The sequence below is a fragment of the Pongo abelii genome, chromosome X (assembly GCF_028885655.2).
Source record: "Pongo abelii isolate AG06213 chromosome X, NHGRI_mPonAbe1-v2.0_pri, whole genome shotgun sequence".
NCBI classification, from domain to species: domain Eukaryota; kingdom Metazoa; phylum Chordata; class Mammalia; order Primates; family Hominidae; genus Pongo; species Pongo abelii.
Window position 1 is genome coordinate 136,100,019 of NC_072008.2, and position 25,035 is coordinate 136,125,053.

At 48.4% G+C, this 25,035-nt stretch overlaps 1 protein-coding gene across 2 annotated transcripts in view; it reads right to left on the bottom strand.

The window, feature by feature from the left end:
* Positions 1–14,926: 14,926 nt before the first annotated feature.
* AIFM1 (apoptosis inducing factor mitochondria associated 1) overlaps positions 14,927–25,035 on the bottom strand; it is a 36,508-nt gene continuing 26,399 nt past the window's right edge. For both annotated transcript variants that reach the window (XM_024240493.3, XM_054545054.2), the window contains exons 9-16: positions 24,145–24,253; positions 22,628–22,735; positions 22,193–22,281; positions 21,595–21,735; positions 18,873–19,015; positions 17,237–17,361; positions 15,538–15,734; positions 14,927–15,193 (exon numbers count right to left, since the gene is read on the bottom strand). In XM_024240493.3, coding sequence (XP_024096261.1) covers positions 15,122–15,193; positions 15,538–15,734; positions 17,237–17,361; positions 18,873–19,015; positions 21,595–21,735; positions 22,193–22,281; positions 22,628–22,735; positions 24,145–24,253 — 984 coding nt within the window. In that variant the 3' untranslated portion in view covers positions 14,927–15,121. The remainder of the gene's footprint in view (positions 15,194–15,537; positions 15,735–17,236; positions 17,362–18,872; positions 19,016–21,594; positions 21,736–22,192; positions 22,282–22,627; positions 22,736–24,144; positions 24,254–25,035) is intronic.

The following is a 25,035-nucleotide window of genomic DNA, read 5'->3' on the forward strand; positions in this document are numbered from 1 at the left end:
CTTCCTGGCTGCCCTTCTCCTTCCCCACACAGCTCGCTGCTCTTCCACTTACCTGCTGGGTGAGCCCAAGCCAGGTGGGGCCAGCCAGCCTGAGATCACCACTCTCCTGACGACAGCCACGCTGTTTCTACCAATGGCTCATTCCCTGACTTGGCAGGAATTCCCCTTCTCGAGTTGCCCATGGATGCCCAGCCTGCACCATGAGCGGAGCACTCCGAGCCTTTGTCCTTCCAGCCCTGCTTCCTCCAGTCTCCAACCTTGACTGGGTGGTCTCGAGGCTCAAAACTTGAGTTCTGCAAGGAGCGGGAGGGGCCTCTGTGTTGCCCACAGCCCACGTAGTTCCACCTTCCTACTTGCACACTCAACTTGCCCTTCCACTTTAACAGCTTTCAGAGCCCCTCTTTGTCTCCTTTTTCTTTTTTCCCAGAGGCAAGGTCTTGCTGTATTGCCCAGGCTGGAGTGCAGTGGTACAATCATAGCTCGCTGCAGCCTCCAACTCCTGGGCTCAAGCGATCCTCCCTCTCTTTGGCCTCCGGGGTAGCTGGGACTACAGACGCACACCACCATGCCTGGCTAATTTTTGTATTTTTTGTAGAGACAGGGTTTTGCCATGTTTTCCAGGCTGGTCTTGAACTCCTGGGCTCAAGCGATTCTCTCACCTCGGCCTCCCAAAATGTCGGGATTACAAGCATGAGCCGCCATGCCTGGCCTTTATCTCTTTTTTTCAAGCAGTGGCTGATAGCCCATGTTTTCCTGCAAATCACCCCAGGTTCTTTGGAGATGAGGTGGCTGATTTCTCCCTCCCTCTGCTCACTTAACTCCTTGTCCTCAGCAAATGCTATTCAAACTTGTGGGCAGAGCAACATACCACAACGCCACAGTTTCTGTGGCCAGAGCCCGAACATACCACCATAGACACATACTAGAAAAGTTGCCTATTGGCCAGGCACAGTGGCTCACGCCTGTAATCCCAGCACTTTGAGAAGCCGAGGCAGGTGAATCACCTGAGGTCAGGAGTTCAAGACCAGACTGACCAACATGGTGAAACCCCATCTCTACTAAAAATACAAAAATTAGCTGGGCGTGGTGGTGGGTGCCTGTAATCCCAGCTACTCTGGAGGCTGAGGCAGGAGAATCACTTGAACCCGGGAGGCAGAAGTTGCAGTGAGCCGATATCACACCACTGTACTCCAGCCTAGGTGACAGAGAGAAACTGTCAAAAAGAAAGAAAGAGAGAGAGAAAGAGAGAGAGAGGAAGGAAGGAAGGAAGGAGAAAGAAAAAAGAAAAAGAAAGAAAGAAAGAAAAAGAAAGAAAAGGAAAGTTGCCTATCGATTAGACTTTTGGAACCAGGAGTGTATTCAAAAGCTGGGAGAGAGGTTATGGTGTAAAAAGAAGCCTCCCACCTATAAATCTGAGAAGCCCCCTATAATCCTTCCTATAAAGCCAGTACTCATTCTTCTGTTGCATTCAATAACCCCAGGTTTGCATCTGTTGGGTTTACATGACAAGGCCATGGGTATCCAAGTGGCATGCAGAGATCTCCAAGTCAAGGTTGTGTCTGGTCAGCATAAGCAGTGTTTGTTCTAAAAAGCTTGTTGAATAGCTGCAAAACAGAATTCCTTTCTTCAAGCAATGCCTGATAGCCCATCATGTTTTCCTGCAAATCACCCCAGGTCCTTTTTTTTTTTTTTTTTTTTTTTTGAGACAGTTTTGCTCTTGTTGCCCAGGCTGGAATGCAATGGCGCGATCTTGGCTCACTGCAACTTCTGCCTCCCAGGCTCAAGTGATTCTCCTGCCTCAGCCCTCCTACCTCAGCCTCCCGAGTAGCTGGGATTACAGACGCCTGCCACCACGTCCAGCTAATTTTTTTGTATTATTATTATTATTTTGAGACGGAATCTCACTCTGTCGTCCAGGCTCGAGTGCAGTGGCTGGATCTTGGCTCACTGCAACCTCCGCCTCCTGGGTTCAAGCGATTCTCCTGCCTCAGCCTCTAGAGTAGCTGGGACTACCGGTGCGCACCATCATGCTCAGCTAATTTTTGTATTTTTAGTAGAGACAGGGTTTTACTGTGTTGGCCAGGCTGGTATCGAACTCCTGACCTCGTGACCCACCCGCCTCAGCCTCCCAAAGTGCTGGGATTACAGGCGTGAGCCATCGTGCCTGGCCACCCCAGGTTCTGGAGACAAGGTGGCTGGTTTCTTCCTCCCTCTCCTCACTTAACTCCTTGGCATGTGGATCTGTGTGCAACATGGGCTGGTTATACCAAAGCTTTTCTTCACAGATGATGGTCTGTGGCCTTGGACTGTACTGGGGATGGAGGTGGACTCAGGTTAAAGCACAGGCACGCAGATGAGAGGATGGAGTTGGTAGCCACTTCCCAGATCACAATTTTCATCTGCACCACCCTCATAGGCTGGGAGACATGCCTGACTGGGGCTCTTAGAAAGCCACTCGGTCCCTGCAGCCCACCCTGCTCAGTTTACAATCATTAAAACAGTTATACATTGGCCGGGTGCGGTGGCTCACGCCTGTAATCCCAGCACTTTGGGAGGCCAAGGTGGGCGGATCACGAGGTCAGGAAATCGAGACCATCCTGGCTAACACGGTGAAACCCTGTCTCTACTAAAAAATACAAAAAATTAACCGGGCGTGGTGGCGGGCTCCTGTAGTCCCAGCTACGTGGGAGGCTGAGGCAGGAGAATGGCGTGAACCTGGGAGGCGGAGCTTGCAGTGAGCCGAGATTGTGCCACTGCACTCCAGCCTGGGTGACAGAGCAAAGACTCCATCTCAAAACAAACAAACAAACAAAAAACAAAACAAAAACAGTTATACATGTCTCCTCCCAGCACCGTGAAAGCCCCTACAAAACTTTAGAAGATCACTGGCTTTCACTTGTCTTCGAGCTGGACAGCAGCTCAGGAGGGCTGGCTGCCTGGAGGAGATGATGCCGACACAGGAGGTGCTGCTGGCTGTGAGTAGGTGCTCACCCTGAGCGTGGTGGCTGCTGGGAGGCACTACCCCCCAACCCCCGACAGCTAAGGAGTGGGCCTGTTGTTTGGGAAACAGATTCTGTGTTCTTCAGGAGGGCCCTCTGGGATGGTGGGAAATTTGGAGGGTGTGGGAGATGGAAAGACCCAAACCTGTGGTTCATTTGAAAAGAAAAAAAAAGTGAGGACGAAGTGGCTTTGGGCAGAGTCAGCAAATGAGATGAGGGCAAGCCCCCTGGAGTCTCTAACCCCACTGATCCCCAACTCCTACCTTGGAGCCAAAGCTCAGCCTGCAAAAGTCCCTGCGACCAGGGCAAAAAGGCAGGTACCTGCCCTGGGCTCCTATCAGAGGCAATGCAGCATCCAGGGGTTTGGGGCCACTGTCCAGTGGTGCCAGAGTTAACCCCTCAGCCATGAATATCTGCTGGCCCAACACCTGTCCTGTGTCGTCTCTTTGACCTCTGATGTGTCCTTAGAGTGAAGCTGGGGAGGCCCTGGCCTTAGCTGATCTCCCCACAGCCCGGTGCAGGCGGACCAAGATTGTCAACACAGGGAGGTTTTGCCAGAACGAGCACAAAGTGAATTTCTGCAGGCCCTTGAGTGTGCTGGGGGATGGGGACACAAGTAGCCATCTAGCTGACATCTCTTCCTCAGATGGAGAAGAGACCCAGGGGAAGGGAGGGGCCTCCAGTCACACTGCACGGGGCTCTATGTATTATATAAAGTGAATGCCACTGCCTGGAAGTGTGCAAGGAGGTGGCAGTAAGGCCAGATTCAGGAGAGTTGGGGAGGGCACTTGGAGAGGAGAGATCAGGAGGGGCTCAGACTGGGACACCACAGGGGACCATGGGGCCTGGGCCCAGATATCCAGGACTAGGGATGAGGTAGGATGGGGGATTGTCTCTGAGGGGAACTCATTAGCCCCCAGTTTCATCCACTCTGCATCCTCCCAAGGGGCAGGCCCGGGCTGAGGTTTGTACCAGGAGGTAGACAATTCTGCTCTTTGGGATTGCCACAATCCACTGGGAAGTGAGGACAGGCCTGAATCATTTGCTAGACAGAGGCATAGCAGAGGCCCAGTGGAAACGCAGCCACTCTTCAGTTTCCCCACCCTGCCCCCACATCGGGGTTGAGGGTTGTTGTTGAATGCAGAAAAATATAACAATGTGTATAAAGGTGCAGTATGAGTCACTTCATGGAATGTCTAGGCCCCTTTGCTGGCAGCAAACAAGCTTTCCAGCCCTCTTTTGAGGAAGCCATCCAACTCCGCGGCTGCTGCTGGTTTGTGTGTGTGAGGGTGTATGAGTGTGCATGCGGGTCTGTGTGCAACATGGCTCTCTGGGCCTTGCCTGCCTATGTGCGTGTCTGTGTGGGTCTCACAGATGTGAGTGAGGGCATAACTGTGTTCGGGGTGTGCATGTGTGTGCATATGCATGTGTGTGTGGGCTCAAGTCTTGGATGTCGGGTCCCCTCGTGCATGCGTGTGTGTTCGTGGAGGGCGTGTGCATATGTCTGTCTGCAAAGCAGTATGGTATGTAAAGCCTGTGCGTCTCAGGGTGTCTACGTGTACATTTTTTCCTCGTCGCTGCCAAATTATCTTCCCATCTCTCCCCTCACAAAGAGAAGGGCTGACCGAGGGGAGCTAGCAGTCCAAAACGGAGGTGGCCAGGGACGGGAGAGGGGCTGGAGGGAAACCAAAGCAATTCCACTCTTCGGAGGAATGTGTCAGCCAAGGATGAAACTGAAACCGAGACAGCAGCTCAAAGGCACCAGACCCTGGGATCGTCCAGGGGCTTCGGTTCCTCCCACTCCCCCACCCCCTCCAGCCAGCTGTGGAGATTAGTCAGCCCAAAATTCCCATCCCTGCAGCCTTAACTTGGGGTTGAGTTTGTGATGCTGAGTTAGAACTTGGACCCGTGGTTAGCACGTGACCCCATTAGCTCCCATTATCACATTAACACAAATTAGTATATCAGATCCTCTCCTGGTCACCTAGGGGGGCTTGGGGAAGAGCTCACGGCTCAGGTACTGCTCTGGGAGAAGAAGCCGGTGCCGTGGCATCAGGAGAGGGCACAGGCTGAGACTGCAGCTCAGATTGGGGACAGAAAGAGGGGGCGGGGGGCGTCAAGCTTTGCTGATCTGATCTTTTTCCTCGGTCGTGCTCTGGGAGGAGACACCTTGGGGAGGGGTCTGGTAGAAAGGAGGGGGCTTCCAGGAATAGCTGGGCACCGCCCTGTAGGAAAAAGGCCCGGGCTCTGAGGTCTGGGCGGGAGACAGACGGTATTTCTCCTGGCACACAGTGAGACCTGGGAACGTTTAAGATCCTTTGGATTCCCCCCGCCCCTTCCCTTTCTTTATGGAAAGTCTTTAGATAACTTTCTCAGATGGTTTTGGATACCCTGAAAGCAGGAGAACTGGATGGACTGAGAGGGGAGGAGAGGCACCCAGAATGCTAGCGCTGGGTGCAGCTTTTATTTCTTAGCACAGAAAAGAGGGACACACTCTGCCCATAGATTTTATATGTCAAGTTGTATCACAGAAGTGGCCACTCTAGCTTCTGGAAAGGGTGAGGTTGGAGCCCCCAACAACTTTTCCCCACAGGTTCTGGCCACAAGGTTATTTTTGTGCCTTGATATTCTCAATATGTTAACTAAACAGCCACCTCATAACCACCAAGCACCACGTTCTGTCTATGAAGACAGAGGTTGCAAGTTTGAGCCCCAGATAAGCCCTTCGTTTTTTGTTTTTTTTTTTTTTTCTTTTTTCCTTATATAGCTGCAGAAGACCGGATTGACAAGCACGGAACACCTAACTGTCCCTCTAGATCCAGACTTAAGCAGAGCCTCTACCTCTCATCTCGGCCGAGCCGAGTCTCAGGCTGCGCCCCAGCCTTGGCCACAGTCTGCAACCCTGTGCTGGAGATGCGTTCTAAGTCTCATGGGAGCCAGGCTAGAGAGTGGCTGTTCAGGGAAACCCACCCCCAACGCCCCAGACACGACTCAAAGTTTCCATTCTACTGCCCGCGGGTCAAGAGCGCCATCCCCAGAGAGCAAAGACCGCCCGAAACTGCAATCCCTTTGCTGAAGTTAGGAGCCGCCCGGGGCTCTGTGGGGCCTGCGAGGTGGCTCGAGGGACTTTGCAGAAGCGCGCAGGAACCAGTCCCCGACCTGGGGCGCTCGGCCGCGGGGCTGATCTCCGTACTCTCCCGCCACTGGGGTGGGAGCGCGTCCTTCTCTTGAGTTCGGGGACGGCCCGAGAAGCAGCGGGGGCTGGTGGCCTTTTTCTCGCCACCCCCTTTCTGGGCTCGCGCGCCTTCCAAGCCCGGATCCTGGTGGGGCTGAGCGCCCCCACCCGCCCAGCAGTGCGCCCGGGCGCCTCTGCAGCGCCACCTGCACGCGGAACGCGGCGGCGGCGGCGGCGGGAACTGGCGTCCAAGGAGGAGCAGCAGGAGGAGGAGATATCGGCTCCTTTGCCCCCAGCTTTCCTCGCTGGCACGCGGCCTCCCTTCGCCGCCTCAGCCCCAAGCGGCCTGACCAGCCCAGCCCCGAGCCTTGTCCCGCGCCCTGCCCGGCGCAGGCAGCCAGCGCCCCGAGCTTCCACTCCTGCTGCTGCGCTCTGAGCGGCCTCCTGCCCTGGGCGCCTCTTCTGGGGAAGCAGTGAAGTCACACTGGGCCGGATCCGCTGACTCATGAGAATGAGACTCTTCCCCGCTCCCCGGCACACCCTTTGAAACTTCCCCTCAATCCTTTCTTTTTTCTTTTTCTTTTTCTTTTCTTTTTTTTTTTTTTTTTGGCGGAGTCTCGCTCTTTCGCCCAGGCTGGAGTGAAGTGGCGCGATCTCGGCTCACTGCCACCTCCGCACCCCACCCCCCGGGTTCAAGCGATTCTCCTGCCTCAGTCTCCGGAGTAGCTGGAATTACAGGCGCCCGCCACCACGCCCAGCTAACTTTTGCATTTTTAGTAGAGACAGGGTTTCACCACGTTGGCCAGGCTGGTCGCGAACTCCTGACCTCAGGTGATCCGCCCGCCTCAGCCTCCCAAAGTGCTGGAATCCTTTCTTTCTGCTCCCGCCTCCCCTCTTCCGCCCATCTTGACAGGCGAACTGGAGCGGCTCTGGGCTCCCCGGGAAGGATTCGGTGGGGCAGCTGGGAGGGCTGTGGCCTGTGGGAGTCCCCGTGGAGACCTCCGCGTCCCTGTTCCAACCTGGCCACCTGTGCTGTTCTGGGGGTGCACAGGGAATGCCCAGGAGGGAATTGCATGTTTGCAAGATTGGGCAAAGCTCTCACTAAGGTATCCTTTTGTAATTAGCCACTGCATTCAGGGAGTGCCTGCCCAAGGGAAGGGGTCTGGGGATCCCCTTCCCTCTTCAGAACCTTGGGACGGCCTGAGGGGTTCACCTGGAAGCTGGTGGCTCTTCTTTGGAACCACCTGTTCCAATGAACAAGTGAGAACATGGGCTTGCTTCAGGCGGGATTTGGAACAGCTTCTGCCACTGAAGGGACAAGTATGGAGAGTTCTGAGCCTTGCACTGTTCTGGACCCCAGCAGCAAGTCGAGCCGATCATCTGAGAGGTCACTGGCCCTTTCTCCTGGAACTTGATAGTGGACCAGTTCAGGATAGGGTGGGGGTGACTTGGAGGCCCAGGAGTCCGGGTTTTCATACCACCCCCTTGTGACACTAATTTGAGGACAATGGAAGGGATGAGAGGATTGGATTGTCTCATCACCTCTCCACTGGGATAGGAAACCAGAATCACACCCTGGTTGCTTAGAATATTAGTTTCAACAAGGTGCCTAAGGGCCTCAGGCCCAGGCCAGGGAAGGCTTCAAGCTAGAGGAGCCCTGCTGGCCTCTGAAACACCTAAAGCTCCCCTTTCCTTCCAGAGGGGCATAGTCCTTAAGCATCCTTTCCCACCTAGCAAATCATGGTACTGGATTGGCATTGTTTGCCTGTATGCAATTTCCTTTTGTCTGTATGATAAGAGCCAAAGCTGGGTGTTGAAGTTTGCAAGCTTCCTGGCTTGCTTGTCACTGCACTTCAGGGCACGGCTCTGCCAAGGCCATGGTCAATATGGAAATGGCCATGGACTAGGAGCAAGGGGGGTGGGAGGTAGAAGGGCTGGTCTCAAGGCTTGGGCTTATATGGCATGAGGGAGCTTTTCTGAGCTCCTACCTTGGTATTAGGTTGAAAGCCTGGGTTATGATGGCTGTCCACACAGCAGCTCTGTAGGGCATGTTTGTTGGGATTGGGAGCCCGTAGGAATGTATGTGCTAGGATCATAGCTGACAACAGTCTCACTGTCAAGCCTTCCTTGGGGGAAATTCTGGGTCTGAAGCCAAACTTTAGCTTAGGGGCTGAAGGATGACCCGTTTCATGGAACCCAGTTTTGAGGCTGTCAATCTCTCCGTGGAGAGGAAATAAGACAATGTACAATGTACAATTTCTAGGGGGTCCCAGGTCCAAATGTAACTGGGTAGGTCAAAGAAAAATAAACTATAAACAAAAGCCATAAACTAAAAACAAAACAAAAACCAGCAAAACCTGTACATCTAGTAGAGCCAAAGGGACAGCAGAGGCATGGGGAGATGGCTGCCAAGGGCTTTGGGTTCCATTGGCAACCTCTCTAGACCTTAGAGGTAAACAGCAACTGAGAGATGGAGAGATTAAGAAAGTCCCATGCAAACACCGAAAGACTGTTGCAGATACAGGAGGTCAGGGCTGAAGGTGAGAGATGACCTAGTCTGTTCTCTCATTTTACAGATGAGGAAGCAGAGAGCTCAGAAACTAGTTGCCCAAAGCCATCCAGGCAGTGAGCGGCAGCACTGCGGCTGAAATCTGGAAGACTGTTCTTTTCACTGTGCTCCTCTGCTTTGGGAGAAAACACACGAGCAGGGAGCAGCCCCTGGAACCCGAAGAGGAAACACAGGGAAAAGGGAAACAAGGGGTGGCCACGCACGGTGGCTCACGCCTGTAATCCCAACACTTTGGGAGGCCGAGATGGGTGGCTCACTGAGGTCACGAGTTCAAGACCAGCCTGGCCAACATGGCGAAATCCCATCTCTATTAAGAATACAAAAAAAATTAGCATGGCAGCATGGTGGCGGGCACCTGTAATCCCAGCTATTTGGGAGGCTGAGGCTGAGGCAGGAGAATCGCTTGAACCCGGGAGGTGGAGGTTGCAGTGAGCCGAGATCACACCACTCACTACACTCCAGCCTGGGCGACAGAGGGAGACTCTGTCTCAAAAAAAAAAAAAAAAAAAAGGAAAACAAGAGAAGACTGCAGAGATTCTGAGAGGAGGAGGGAGAATGAAAGATCTGAGGAAGAGTGAAGAGGGAGATGTGTAATCTCTGGGTGAAAGGAATGTCAGCTCCATCCTCTATGAAGCAGAGCACTCTCCATATTCTTGCCAAAGTGATGACAGAGAAGACACAACCATAAAACGGGGGAACTATGATTTGGTCGGTGAAGGAAAAGCCTAGAATAGGCCGGGCACAGTGGCTCGTGCCAGTAATCCCAGCACTATGGGAGGCTGAGGTGGGAGGATCGCTTGAACCCAAGAGTTTGGGAACAACCTGGGCAACAAAGTGAGACCCCATCTCTATTTTTAAAAATGCCTAGAATAGATAGAAGCAGAACAGTAAAGCAACTGGAGAAGCAATGAAGTTCCAATCGGAACTCACTTATCATACTCCCAGCAGTTAGGTGACACTGATAATCCCTGTTGACTTGTCTGTGGCCACCACTCGGTTATAAAGCCATTGAAGGAAGACAGGGACAATATATTACTCATCTTCCTATCTCCAGAGCCTAGTACAGTACTATGGCATGCATTAATTGCTCAGAAAATGTTAAAGAAATGAATACATTTATTTGTATATTATTTATAAATTCAATACCTATGCTAGATACTCCCTGAGAAGCATCTCTGTGTTGTACTGCAAATGCCAAGACATCCTAGGTGAGAACCTGCCTGGGAAGCCAGGTACCTCTGTCCCCCAACACAAGACACAACTCCTGAGCTTTCCCCAACCGAAACACAGACCTTGGAGGCTCCACCAGGACTAGGTAAGGTCTTCAGAAAGACACAGGACTAGGCGAAATTCACTGGGTTCTCTGCCTGATAGTGGTCCTCCAGAGGATATTTTGGCTATTTGTGTCCAAATTGTCAACCCCCTCTGGTCAAAGACCACCAGGAACACGGTCAAACAAGTTAGGTTTATTGCTCATTGCAGCAAGAAAGAAGGTGCCCCATGGGGGAACCATGCCATGCCTCAGGAAGAGGGCGCTAGAAAAGACTTAGAGGATTCAGGTTGAGTCAGGGGATTTGCAGGAAGGTTTAAGGAAGTCAGGCTTTGTTCTGGACTGGATGCTGGTGATTCTGTGATTGGATTGGGTATCTTATCAACTCAATCTTATCCAAGAGGAAGGCAGACAAGAGCGAGGCTGAAGCCACAATTGGTAAGGAAGCAGCAGCTACTCAGAAAAACCAGGATGGGGGTGGGGGGGTGTTTGGTCATTTTCAAGGTTCAGGCAATCTTCATGTTTTTGTCTGTGTTCACATGATTATGGAGCGGTCTTGTTTTTGTCTCAATCCACCATGGTCACAGAGTAGCCTTGTATAATGCTGATGCCCTATGAATGTATGTTCAGCAGAACACCCAGATCTAGCCGTTGAGTGCCAGGCCAGTTGGTAGCAACACCAAGTCCTGGCCGACAGTACCGGGCGAGCTTCCAGAGACGCTAGAGGCTGCTTTTCTTTCTGCAAATGTTCATTTTGAGAGGATCTCTGGTTTCCATCGAGGGCTTGGCAGTCCAGTATCTAAATATTTAGACCCTCCCTGTCCTCTTTGACCTAGTCACACCCATACGTAGAACCAGCCAGGCAGGGGAACGTCATCACTGGCTTGGGCTGAGTGTATCTGTGTGTGGTTTTGTGTACGCGTGTCTGTGCCCGCCAGGAATTCCCTGATAAGATGGGAAAGAGACCAGAGGCAGTCTTACTTCACCTCTGGGCCCAGCAGAACTTCCCCTCTGCCCAGAAAGCAAGGCACTGGGAGCGAGTCCCAACAATCTCTAGGGCAGCAAGGGTGCCTGGCTTTAGGTGGAGTCAGGGAAGGATGTACAGAAGGGATATGGCAGCAGCCAAACTGGAGAGGAGCGGGAAAGGGAAGGGGCAGTGGGGGAAGGGAGGGGAGAGTTCCTTTGTATAAATGGGTCTCTTGAGAAGCTGCTGGATTTTCCTTCAAGGAAGCAGCCTGCAGTAGGTCACTGTGGAGTCCCACCCCCAGCCCTTTCTGTTTAAAGCCTCTTGTCTCCAAAACAGGCCCTGTTGATTAGAACAACAACAAAAAAAATCACAAATGTTGACCTCATCCTTCACTAAGAGGCTTAATCTAACCCCTTTCCAATCAAACTTCCTTCCTTCCCTCAGTTCCACCTCTCTACCTTTAAAAACATTAGGACACCCCCTGCTGTGGTTTACAGGTAGCCAGGCAGAGGTTAGGACCATCACTAAGTGGTGCCAAGGACCATCTGATACCGTTTGTGAAATGGCCAAGGAAAGCGAGGTTGAAGTCAAATGGGTGGGCTCTAGATGACTGCTCTTTGGGCAAAGCCTGCCTCTTCCTCCCAGGGTGGGACTAGCCCTGCACCGCACTGTGGCGTGGCCCAGCTTATCACAGACCAGCTATTGAGGGCCAAACCTCGACTGGCACTGCTTGTCTGTGGAGTCAGAAATCAGACCCTAGAGGCCAGTGGCTCATGCCTGTAATCTCAGCACTTTGGGAGGCCGAGGCGGACAGATCACCTGAGGTCAGGAGTTCGAGACCAGCCTGGCCAACGTGGCGAAACCCCATCTCTACTAAAAATACAAAAATTAGCCAGGCGTGGTGACGTGTGCTTGTAATCCCAGCTACCCGGGAGGCTGAGGCAGGAGAATCGCTTGAACCCAGGAGGTGGAGGTTGCAGTGAGCCGAGATCACCCACTGCACTCCAGCCTGGGCAACAGAGTGAGACTCCATCTCAAAAAAAAAAAAAAAAAAAAAAAAAAAAAAAAAAAAAGAAAGAAAGAAAAGAAAGAAAATTTGGATCCCAGGATCCTCAGGGGCTTGGGCAGATTAAATGCATCCTGGGGTAAGTGGCAAGTTGTGACAGTGAGTGAAGTGGTGATGATCTGAACATCCTCCCATAAACAACCTGAATTACAGAGATCAGAGGTTACAAGACAGAGGTGCATTTTTACAGTCAGCCCTGTCATCTAGCATCATCCAGCCAATCGACCAAGGACTTGCTCAGCACTTCACCAGGGTGCAGCAATATGGTCCCCATCCTGAGAAGAAAACATGGGCTCTGCTCTGGGACAGGTGACAATTGCTTTAGAATGACTTAAAGAACAATTACACTCAAAGGTGCTAAGTGCAACTGGAGTTCAGAGAGAAATCATGCATGGGCACTAGTCCAACTGGTACCATGCCACCAAGGCAGGACTTGATGTAGGCCTTGAAAGATGAGTAGGATTTGGATAGATAAAGGGAGGAGGGATGGCGTTCCAGATGTGAAGAGCATGAACACAAGTTTAAAGGTGGCAATAAACCAGGTGTGTGTGTGTGTATGTCCACATTAAAAGTCATGGGGAAGGTCAGCCAAGCAGAGTGGGCTTAGTACTACAGGAGACTTTGAACCTGATGTGGTTGGTGACAGGGAATCACTGTACATTTTTAAACACGGAGGGGACATGGACCAAGTGGTGCTTTAGGAAGTGGCCTAACAGCAGTGGTTGACTCAGGATGGCTGCTGTGGCTGATCTCTCCATTCTTGGCATGGCCAAAGTACTTTTTGTGTCCTTCTGTGGACGTAGCTCATTGTATTGGAGTTCTGCATCCACGTGTCTGCATTCCTCACCGAAACCAGGAGGTCCTTAAAAGCAGTGGCTATGTTTTATCCATCTTTCTATTCTGACATCTACCTGGCTCACAGTAGGCACCCAATGAACACTGATTAGATGAATAGATCATTCAATTTCAATCCACTGAACTACAATGACATACCATACAAGAATAACTACTGTCAAAGAATTTGACAAAACTGTATACAACACTAAAGCAAGACAAATCACAATTTGATCTTTTCTTAATGATTTGTGGAACACTAGGATCTTAGTCTTACCCCCATCTCTGTAAGCAGCAATTACTGCTGTATAATAATTTCTATGTCACAGGATACTAGATGAGTTTTCTTTTTTTTTTTTTTTTTTTTTGAGACGGAATATTGCTGTGTTGCCCAGGCTGGAGTGCAGTGGTGTGATCTCGGCTCACTGTAACCTCTGCCTCCCAGGTTCAAGCAATTCTCCTGTCTCAGCCTCCTGAGTAGCTGGGACTACAGGTGCACGCCACCGTGCCTGGCAAATTTTTGTATTTTTAGTAGAGATGGGGTTTTACCATTGTTGGCCAGGATGGTCTCGAACTCCTGACCTCAGGTGATCCACCTGCCTCGGCCTCCCAAAGTGCTGGGATTACAGGCGTGAGCCAGTGTGCCCGACCCTAGATGAGTTTTCTACATATGGATTTGGATATATCATTTGGGTATGATCACATTCGACTAAACCTGTATCCATATAGTATTGTACGGTATACCTGTACTGCAAATTCTTACGGTGGAGATTTGGCCTGTTCTCCCAGTGTTCAGAAGGGATTCGGTTGAAGCTGAAACTGCCCTTAATCAAACCCAATATTTAAAAAAAAATCCAGACTGGTAATAATTTTCTCTTTATATACATGGAGTTTCACAACACGACTCTTGAAAGTAGTAACAGATTCCTCTTAAATAAGATTTGATGTTTTTAGGCCGGGCGCAGTGACTCACACCTGTAATCCCAGCACTTTGGGAGGCCGAGGAGGGCAGATAACCTGAGGTAGGGAGTTTGAGACCAGCCTGACCATCATGGAGAAACCCCATCTCTACTAAAAATACAAAATTAGCCAGGTGTGGTGGCGCATGCCTGTAATCCCAGCTATTCGGGAGGCTGAGGCAGCAGAATCACTTGAATTCGGGAGGTAGAGGTTGTGGTGAGCCTAGGTCGCACCACTGCACTCCAGCCTGGACAACAAGAGCAAAACTCCATCTCAAAATAATAATAATAATAATAATAATAATAATAATAATATTTGATTTTTAAAAGTTAAGCAATCTAAAATGCCAAGCAATGAGTTGACTTGTGAAACTTTGAATCGTATTCCCAGGAAATAATCTGTAAAGTGAGGTATGCCCATAAGCGTATGTTAGAGAAAAGGAGCTTAAGAGAGGACAGATGTCTGGCATGAGGACAGCAGGCAGAAGAGTCAAGAGATGATGGTCCTTCCACGAGTCCGTCTCCAGGTTTAACTGTGAAGCACCAGGTCTCTGAACTCAGATTTGTAGTAAGTGCCCTTTCTGTCCCCTGCAGGACCCAATTCAGTTCCGGGACAGGAGTTGTTCCAGGTAAAACAGAGTCTATTCCATACATTTATTTGTTCACTCATTTGACAATGATCTATGAAGCACTTACTATGAAGCAGACCCTGTGCTAAGCTCTGGAGATAAAACCGTGAGCAAGGCCTTAACATCAGGGCTCCTGCTTCCAGGAAGTCATGGGCTAGCAGGGAGACACATACACAAGGATGAGGCTTGGAAGGCTGGGAAAGTCTTCAGAGATAGTGAACTTCCTGAGAGGAGAGGAGGGGAGTCAAGTGTTGTGGGCCGAGGCCACAGCAGGTGTGTGCAAAGAGGTCTGGAGGGGTGAGGGAAGTTCAGAAATGAAAGGAGTTTTGCGTCTGGAGTAGGGCATGAATACATGGCTGAGAAAAATCCTATGCTTGGTCGGTGCTGCAATTTGCTTGCTTTCTAATATGCGTGGCTTTCCACCTTCACCCACCTGCCCCCTTGACAAGAGAACAGAATTTAATTTAGAAGAATCAGAATTTATTTCACTATGTGAACATTAAGAATTTGCCTACATAGTTGAAAATATTCACAAAGGACTTGATCATTCACACTCATACACAGAGAAAGTCTGCTGAATAAAAAAATGCTCCTTTACCCATCCGACCTCCTCTCAGGGGCGGCAGTGGGTTTGCCAATTCCACTGTGGGGCTTCAGTCTTCATGAATGTTGAATAGTTTGGCTACTTCATTGAGATCTTCATGCTGCTCACCGTCCTTAATGATCTGAGGGAGAGAGAGAGTAACAATAGGTCCCTAATTCACTCCATGTGCGTTCAGGCCATGCCCACACAATGGGGCTACCTGGGGCAGTCCCCATATCACACTGGGAGGGAGTTGTGGGAACAGCTCTCTACTAACCCCAAACAAGCAGCCTGCCAACTCCCAGGTCACCCAGCCAAGTCCCAAGTGAAAAAGAATGTTCCTGAGCCAAGGCTATACCTTTGTTCTGCTCAGGCACAATTTGACCTGGGCGGGGGACAATGCATCTCAGGGCATCCGATGAAGTTACAGGAGTGTTTCTGAGCCGTACTTCCTATCTTCCTCTAAGAGTTATGACGGGCACGTACCTTCCTTGCTATCGGCATTCGGTTAAAGATGTTCCACAGCACAATCCCCACGACCACTTTGTCCCTGAGGTAGAAGATGACACCTTTGCCGTAGTCCTCCCCCTGGACGGGAGCCTGTGGAACTGCTGGGGTGCTGGGAGGAATAGTAATTTCTGAGGCCTCGGACTCTGTCTCACTCTCTGATCGGATACCAGTTCCTGTGGCCAGCCCCCAAAACAAATAAACATAGAAGCAAAATCAAAACTTCAGTTATTATGAGCTTGGGAAATTCTAGAAGCCAACAGTCTTTTGAGGCCTGCTTCGAGCTACTTCTAGAGGATTTGTTTCTCTATGCCCCCTTAGTAAACCCTGGCCTTCACCAGCCCCTCTCCAGTGACAAAGCCAAGGAAAGGTCTTCCTTGCCAGCTCCTGGGCACAGGGTCAGTCTGACCCAAAACTTCCCTCCCTTATTATCTCATTTTAAATTCATGCTATGAATATTTCCTGGTATCTGGATTTCTTCAAACTGCAGAAGGCTGGTTCTTGTCCTCTAAGAAATAATTCTAGAGCTGCATGGTCCAAATACAGTAGCCACTAGCCACAGCCATGTAAATGAACATCATTTCAAACTGAGTAAGATGTAAAATTCAGTTCCTTATCTGTACTCACCATGTTTCATGAGCTCAAAAGCCACATGTGGCTGGTGGCTAACATACTGGACAGAGCAGAGATGGAACATTTCCATTGCAGCAGAAAGTTCTATTGGACAGTGCTATTAGACAGATACTTTAGACAAAGCAGAAGGCACTTCCATATGGCAAAACCATAGTGGAGGCATTTCTTCCTAGAGAAAGAGGGGAAGGGAAGGGTGGCATAGGAAGGGGGCACCTTGCTTTCTAAGAACCACCAGCCTCCAAATAATACTGTCCAGTGGACAAAGCAGTGACGTGAATCCACTTACTAGGTTACTAGGAGAGATCAGAATTAAGGAATATGGAATACATTAGAATTACACAGGAAAAGGACCTACATATCCATATAATGTCTTGCTTTCTCCTTCTTAAACAGCACCTTGCCCTTGAGACACCTCTGGCAAAAGGACGCAGAAGTTAAATAACTTGAGCTAATAAGGTCTCGGAGTTAATGAAAGAGACGTGTGTGGGAGAGAAGTCCATTCCAAGAGAGGTGCCTCCCATCTAAAGAAAACCTGGCACTAAGATCTGCCAAATGGAATGGGAGGCAGCTAAATAACTACTCAGCCCAGTTCCTCCCTGCCCAGGACCCATGGAGGATAGCCAGTCTTAAACTAAGGCTCTCAGGCCGTGTTCTTGAGATTTGCCTGAAGCAAAATAATAAAAATGACAACTGAAAGAAAGAAAAATAAAAACGCAACCTAAAAAGTTCGGGTTTTCTTGTTTTCTTCCTTAGAAAGGTCTTCCCAGAGACAAACAAAACAGCAGTGTCGTTGAGCTAGCCACTGTCCACTGTCTAGGACAGATACCCGCAATATTTGAATCTATGCTTTGACCAGGATACCTGATTTTGCCAAATCTCAGACCGCTAAAGAGTGAGGACTTGGGGTTTGGTTTCTTTTAGAGCACAACATGAAGAGAGGCTTTCACTGACGACCCCCTCTGGCCAATACAGAAACCCCTTGTTCAGGAGAATCTGGACCACTGCTTCTCAACACTCTCCAAGAGGAGTGCTGGGACTTTCTTACCTGACTGCTCTGTGGCAGATTTGGGGTTGTCTTGTGCAGTTGCTTTTGCAAAAACACCAACTGTGGGCAAACTACTGTCCACAAGACCAATAGCTTCATAGCCAACATCGGGGCCCAAATCACTCCTAAGAAGAGAGAAGAGGGTGTTCTGTCAAGGGACTGTAAGGAATGACACAGTAGCACATATTCTCCATGACACCGCATTTTTTTTTTTTTTTGAGATGGAGTTTCGCTCGTTGTCCAGGCTGGAGTGCAATGGGTGCGAACTCAGTTCATTGCAACCTCTGCCTCCTGGGTTCAAGTGATTCTCCAGCCTCAGCCTCCTGAGTAGCTGGGATTACAGGCACCCACTACCACGCCTGGCTAATTTTTGTATTTTTAGTAGAGACGGGGTTTTACCATGTTGGCCAGGTTGGTCTTGAACTCCTGATCTCAAGTAATCTGCCCGCCTTGGCCTCCCAAAGTGCAGGGATTACAGACGTGAGCCACCGTGCCCGACCAACACCGCACTCTTATGCCAACCAAAGAACTTAGTATGCATATCACAAGAGATGCCAAACTGATCTGCTGTTGCTAGAGCATCTAGGGATGACCATGAGAAAGTCAGATTAACCCTAATAGCTTTGACTTTTCCTTAAAAAGCCATTATACACGACCACATATCCATGCAGTGATTGAAACGTTCTTGAATTTATTCGTGCTTTTATCCCATGCCACATTTGGAAAGTGATGAGGTTCCCACTTTTGCTATTCACTACTTTTGTCTTGAAATTCCCTTTTTGAAGCTTTAAAGAGTGTTCCACATTTATGGAATTCAGAATTTGAGATGTTTTATGGTTTCATTAACCTACAGTATTTCCCCTTAGCCTCCACTTTTCTTTTTTTTTAACTTTTAAAAACTTTTTATTTAAAAAATTCAGACGAGCTCTTGCTACGTTGCCCAGGTTGGTCTCGAACTTCTGGGCTCAAGCAATCCCCCGGCCTCGGCCTCCCAAAGCACTGGGATTAGAGGCATGAGCAATCATACCAGACCAGCCTTCATCTTTTAGGACTGGAATGCTTTATGACATTCCTTTTTTTTTTTTTTTTGAGACAGAGTCTCGCTCTGTCGCCCAGGCCGGAGTGCAGTGGTGTGATCTTGGCTCACTGCAACGTCCACCTCCCAGGTCCAAGCAATTCTCCTGCCTCAGCCTACCGAGTAGCTGGGATTACAGGCACGCGCCACCACGTCCGGCTAATTTTTGTATTTTTAGTAGAGACGGGGTTTCACCATGTTGGTCAGGCTGGTCTCGAACTCCTGGCCTCGTGATCCGCCACCTCGGCCTCTGAGCTATTTTGCCGGAAGTGCTGGTGCCATCTCCATTCATTCACCTAGTCTAACATATGCCAGACAGAACACTTAAAATAATTTTTTTCTCTTTTAATGTTTTACAAAAGGATCAGTTTGGTGAAAAACTAAACAGGACACTTCTGCCAGATGGCTACCTGAGGGTAGAATGTGTGGACATAAGATGGACTTTTTTCCCTTCTGTATGAAGCTAACTGGCTCATAATAAAACCAAACCATAACTCTGTGTTATGGTCCTAGAGATACTGAGTTGTAATCAATTGGGTCCCCAAGGCACACCACTATTACCAGAACATTGACTGATGCCAGTACGGCTTAGCAGCTCCAGTCATATTTTCTCCAGCCAATCTTCCACTCACAACAGCGTGATCATGGTGCTCTACCCGCCTCCTTCCCAACTTTATATCGTAGAAGCATGCAGCATCTCCTGCCTGTGGAAACAAATACATAACATGAACACATGATTAAAAAAAAAAAAAGCAAGTTAAAGACAAAATATAAACTTTGGGGGCTCAAAGAACACTTGTAATGGTAACTAATTCATGTTTTCCATCTACAGGCCAGAGTTGTACTTAAACTAACAAAAACAGCTGATAACCCATTTAAATTTATTTTATTTTTTTATTTTTTTATTTTTTAGACAGGGTCTCACTCTATTGCCTGGGCTGGAGTGCAGTGGTGCGATCATGGCTCACCACAGCCTGGACCTCCAGGCTCAGATTATCCTCCTGCCTCAGCCTCCCAAGTAGCTGGGACTATAGGAATGCACCACCATGCCCGGCTAAATTTTTTTTTTTTTTTGTAGAGATGGGGTATTGCCATGTTGCCCAGGCTGGTTTTGAACTCCTGGGCTCAAGCAATGTGCCTGCCTCAGCCTTCCAAACTGCTGGGAATACAGGCGTGAGCCACCACGCCTGGCCTGAGATCTCATTTTAAAATATCTATTCCAGGCCAGGTGCAGTGGCAAATGCCCGTAATCCCAGCACTTTGGGAAACCAAGGTGGGCGGATCACAAGGAGTTCGAGACAAGCCTGGCCAATATGGTGAAACCCCATCTCTACTAAAAATACAAAAAATTAGGCGTGTGTGGTGGCAAGCACCTGTAATCCCAGCTACTCCGGAGGCTGAGACAGGAGAATGGCTTGAACCCGGGAGGCGGAGGTTGCAGTGAGCCGAGATCGTGCCACTGTACTCCAGACGGGGAAACAGAGCGAGACACTGTCTCAAAAAAAAAGAAAAAAAAATCTATTCTGCTTCCATAAAGCTAACCTAAATCTTCTATAGTTCGGTTTAACTTATACATGGTTATTTAATAACCATGATTTGCAGAATATTCTTTTCTATATGTAGAAACCAGTTTTTGGATGTGACTGCCTCTCACCTAGAAATGTTTTCTTAGATTTCTTTTTGTCATTCAGTATTCATTCATTCGACAAATATTTATGGAGTACTTATTATATACAAAAGTATTATGTTGTCCGGTTGCTGAGACAAAACTGACATGGACCTTGACTATGAGGAGCATACAACCTAGTACAGAAAGATACAGCCTTGCTCATAACTACAGAGCAATGTAAACAGTAATGTGCCATATGAGAGGTACAGATTAAAGGAGTCAATTATTTCAAGCAGAGGGCGAGAACCTCCAGACGGGGGTGAACTGGGCCAGCTTCACGAAGGATGTGGTATTTGAGCTCTCTAACCCTTTTTTCATCTGTGTGGCTATTTAGACTCCCCTAAAGCAACCTAAACATCCAACGAGTGAGCAACGGTAAACTGTGAAATTCACTTAATGGAATATATAGTCATTAAACTGTTTACAAAGTCTGAAGCAACATAGAAAACGCTTACATTTATGGTGTTAAGTGGAAAAGAGCAGAATATTATATATAGTATGTTTGCCATGAATAAAACAAACCAACAATAAAACCTACATGCAAGGAAACAAAGGGAAGGAAATACACCAAAATATTAATGGTTGCTGCAGTTGACTTTCCTCTCCTCTCTCTTTCTTGTCTGTCTTCTACATTGACCACATATTACTTTTTTTTTTGAGACTGAGTCTTGCTCTGTTGTTGCCCAGGCTGGAGGGCAGTGGCATGATCTCCACTCACTGCAGCCTCTGCCTCCTTAGTTCAAGTGATTCTCCTGCCTCACTCAGCCTCCCAAGTAGCTGGGATTACAGGCCTGTGCCACCACACCCGGCTAATTTTTGTATTTTTAGGAGAGACAGGGTTTTGCCATGTTAGCCAGGCTGGTCTCAAACTCCTGATCTCAAGTGATCCACTTGCCTCAGCCTCCCAAAGTGCTGGGATTACAGGCGTAAGCCACTTCGCCTGGCCCACATATTACTTTTATAACAGGTTAAAAAAATCCAGTACATCTTTTTTTTTTTTTTTAAAAAAAAAAAAAAAAAAAAAAACAAGGTTTGGAGGGGGAAAAAATTCCTCCAAGGTACCTACGTCCTTAGTTGCAGAGTCCATAAACAAACACAATACACTCGTAACTAGCAATGGGGAAATTACCTCATGGTTCCTACATACTATAGTCTTGTTTGTGTCATAATAGATTATAAAAAAACAGCTAAAAATAGTACTCAAGGAAAATGAAAACAGAGTAATTTTCCTTTCTAGGGAACAGGTTATAACATTGCTTCATCCTCCATCCTCTGGATTCACGTTTGAGCAAAGGGAACAGCAGATCCATCTGAAGGCTTATGTGCATGCCCACTAGGGGTTATGCCAGTAGCTACTGCCAATAAGTAGAACCGGAAGAGCTCTACCCCTGCAGGCATGTACACTGTTCATTTCATCTGCCACTAGCTTGCAGATGAGGCCATACCTGGTCTTCTGAATCAAGCAGTTCACACATTTCTATTCTGTATCCTCAGCCTCTAAACACTCTGACCCTATTTGGTTAGGCTGTTGATGAGCTTTAGCACACCACCGGGCAGACTTGCTCACAGGCTAGGGAGAATGACCTATGTCTGGTCATGCTGTAGCACACTTACCACCCAGATGTTAGAGCGTGCTTGTAGCTCTGCATTTACCCGGAAGCCACCAAAATCTGAGTCTATTTCCAGGCCACCAGTCTTGGCCAACTCAACATTGGGCTCCAGGCCCACAGCTGCCACTATGTGGTCAGTTTCTACCTGAGGCGAAAAAGAAATAATTCAGTCAATTACCACAGTTTCCATTTATGCCTACAGGCATAACAATGGCCCATCATGCCATTAAGAATTGGGACTTTAAAAAATCATGGGTTAACTTACCTCTGGTAAATGGATTTTAAGTTCTATTTCATAAGCCTCCACCACCCCATCCCATGCACATCTCCCATGTCATTCGAACAGAAATCTGCCACCCTAGCCAGGACTCAAAACTCTGTGAGACAGATAGAATGGGGCTAAGGGAAAGTGGTTCACAGGAGCCTACTCTGGCTCTCATCATTCTGTTTTAATGGAGGGATGGTTAATTCGGAAAATTATATCGGGTTAATGGCAATTGCCAGGAAAACTAATCTACTGGTGTCAAATGAAGGAGTAAGAATGAGGCAAGGGGAGTAGAGAACTCAAAGGCCTCCTGGCAGGCTATCTTTTCCTTCCTTACCTTCCTGCCGTCTTTCAGCTTGATAAGTAACTTGCCACTGCTGACTCCAACGGATTGCACAATAGCATTGGGCATCACCTTAACCCCCTCTGTAAAGGCAAACAAGACCTGAGAGTGAGCCTACGAGGCTATCACTTTCATGGGAAGTAGGAAAGCTGACCAGCGGTCTCCTTCACGGTAAAACCAATTATCAGTACACAGGCAGTTTTGGAGAGCTGCAAGAACCTACACCCATGGTTCATTTTCAGCACTTCCAGGAATTTGGGGCATCTGATTCAGAACACCTAGATGAACTTAGCTGACTGGAGAACGGTGGAAACATTTTACAGGCCAGGTGATAGGGCTTATGTCAAGGGGGTTCCCATAGAAGCGAAGTTTGCCTTAGGTCACACTCAAAGAAAATAGAGTGGCAGCATATAGAAACAGTCTCTCTACCTCGTCTGACTTTTTCCATGGTCCAGTTGCTGAGGTATTCGGGGAGGATCTTTCCCATATTTCCTTTCTCGGGGAAGAGCTGAATCACTTCTGTGCCCAAGGCTCGAGCTGGGAAGAAGAAACAGAGTAGTTACAGCAGGAAGCAAAAGTCAATCCTAGGAAGACAGGAAGAGAAGTAAAGGAGCAGCAGGCAGCCCTCACTACAGACAGGGCAGAGCTGCAATCCAGGCCAGAGTGCCCACTTACAGGACAGTGGGCATGAGGGCCTCGGTGCTCAAGTTCATTTGTAACGCAAATACAACAGGTATCAGAACTGTTGGCCCCAGATTAAGCTTCAGATGGTGAACTCTGTGCACTTCCACCCATGCAGTCACCTAAGGCTTACATAAGTGCTTTGCAACCTCTGAATAGGAAGCATCCTCCTGAAAAGATGCCCTGATTTCATATATCTGAAAAAGAACATTAAGAAAACTAGTTGCCATGAAACATTCCAACTGGAGCTCACAGATCTCTCAAGCTGGGAACCATCATGTGCCCAAAGAAGTTTTTGGCATTTTACAGGAAGCAGCAGTTCAAAGACACCTATAATTCTGTAGTCTGCATTGTCCTTATCATCTCATAACTCACTTTCCTTAATATTTTATTTCTAAGGAGTCCTGGCACAGAGGGTAGAGGAAAGGAAAGGAAAGTATTGCTGTTGGCCAGGCACACTGACTCACACCTATAATCCCAGCACTTTGGGTGGCCGAGGTGGGTGGATCACCTGAGGTTGGGAGTTCAAGACCAGCCTGACCAACATGGAGAAACCCTGTCTCTACTAAAAATACAAAATTAGCCAGGTGTGGTGGTGCATGCCTGTAATCCCAGCTACTCCAGAGGCTGAGGCAGGAGAATCGCTTGAACCTGGGAGGCGGATGTTGTGGTGAGCAGAGATCACACCATTGCACTCCAGCCTGGGCAACAAGAGTGAAACTCCATCTCAAAAAAAAAAAAAAAAAAAAAAAGCATCGCTGTTAAGATGCTCAGGTGACAGCTTTTTGGTCACCAAGGATCCCTCACCAGAACTAATCTCAGTGCTTAGCTTTTCACTATATAAACCTTAATTAGGCCAGGCGCGGTGGCTCATGCCTGTAATCCCAGCACTTTGGGAGGCCGAGGCGGGCGGATCACCAGGTCAGGAAATCGAGACGGTCCTGGCTAACACGGTGAAACCCCATCTCTACTAAAAATACAAAAAATTAGCCTGGCGTGGTTACAGGCGCCTGTAGTCCCAGCTACTGGGGAGGCTGAGGCAGGAGAATGGCGTGAACCTGGGAAGCGGAGGTTGCAGTGAGCCGAGATCGCACCACTGCACTCCAGCCTGGGCGACAGAGTGAGACTCCATCTCAAAAAAATAAATAAATAAATAAACCTTAATTAAACTCTTTCTACTGATCCTGCCAAACACATCTCTGGGATTCACAGAAAAGCTATATAAGACTAGAGAAAGAAAATCAAGGTCACTCCTCAATACTCACCCTTTCTGCCAAGAGCACAGGCCAGTTCGCTACCAAGGAAGCCCCCACCGATAATTGTAATTGATTTGACTTCCCGTGAAATCTTCTCCAAGCTTCTAAAGTCTCCAATCTGCAGGATCACATCAGTTTAGTCCATTAATTTCCAAAAGGGGCATAGGATAATAATACTAGGAAGTAGTTTCTTCTAAATCTTTGGCAAAAGTAAATTTTCTCCTTGTATAAAGTGACTCAATTATAACTTCTATGTTATTAATGCAAATTTATTTCTTCATGGTAAAATTCCTTCTATAAACAGTGGTTCTCAATTGGTGGCAGTTTTGTCCCTATCTTCCCCAGGAGGACATCTGGCAATATCTGAAGACATTTTTGGTTGTCAGGGCAAGTAGGTGCTCCCAGCATTTAGTGTGCAGAGGCCAGGATGCTGCTAACATACTACAGTGGCATAAGACAGCCCCCACTACAATTATCCAGTTCAAAATGCCAATACTGCAGAGGCTGACAAACCTTGTTCTAGGAAGAACTTAAAAGACAGTACACAGCCTGGCCAACAGGGTAAAACGTCCCCACTAAAAATACAAAAAAAAAAAAAAAAAAAAAAAAAAAAAATTAGCCGGTCGTGGTGGCACATGCCTGTAATTCTAGCTACTTGGGAGGCTGAGGCACAAGAATCGCTTGAACCCGGGAGGCGGAGGTTGCAGTGAGCCAAGATTGCACCATCGCACTCCAGCCTGGGTGATAGAGCGAGACTCAGTCTCGGAAAAAAAAAAAAAAAGACAGGACAAATCTTATCCCTGAAAAATGACAGCAGTTTTTATAAGCACAGTGTTAAGAAGCAGAACACCTCCTTGCTTTTTATTTAGGTACTCTTAACTTTTTTCTCAGAAGTCTCTA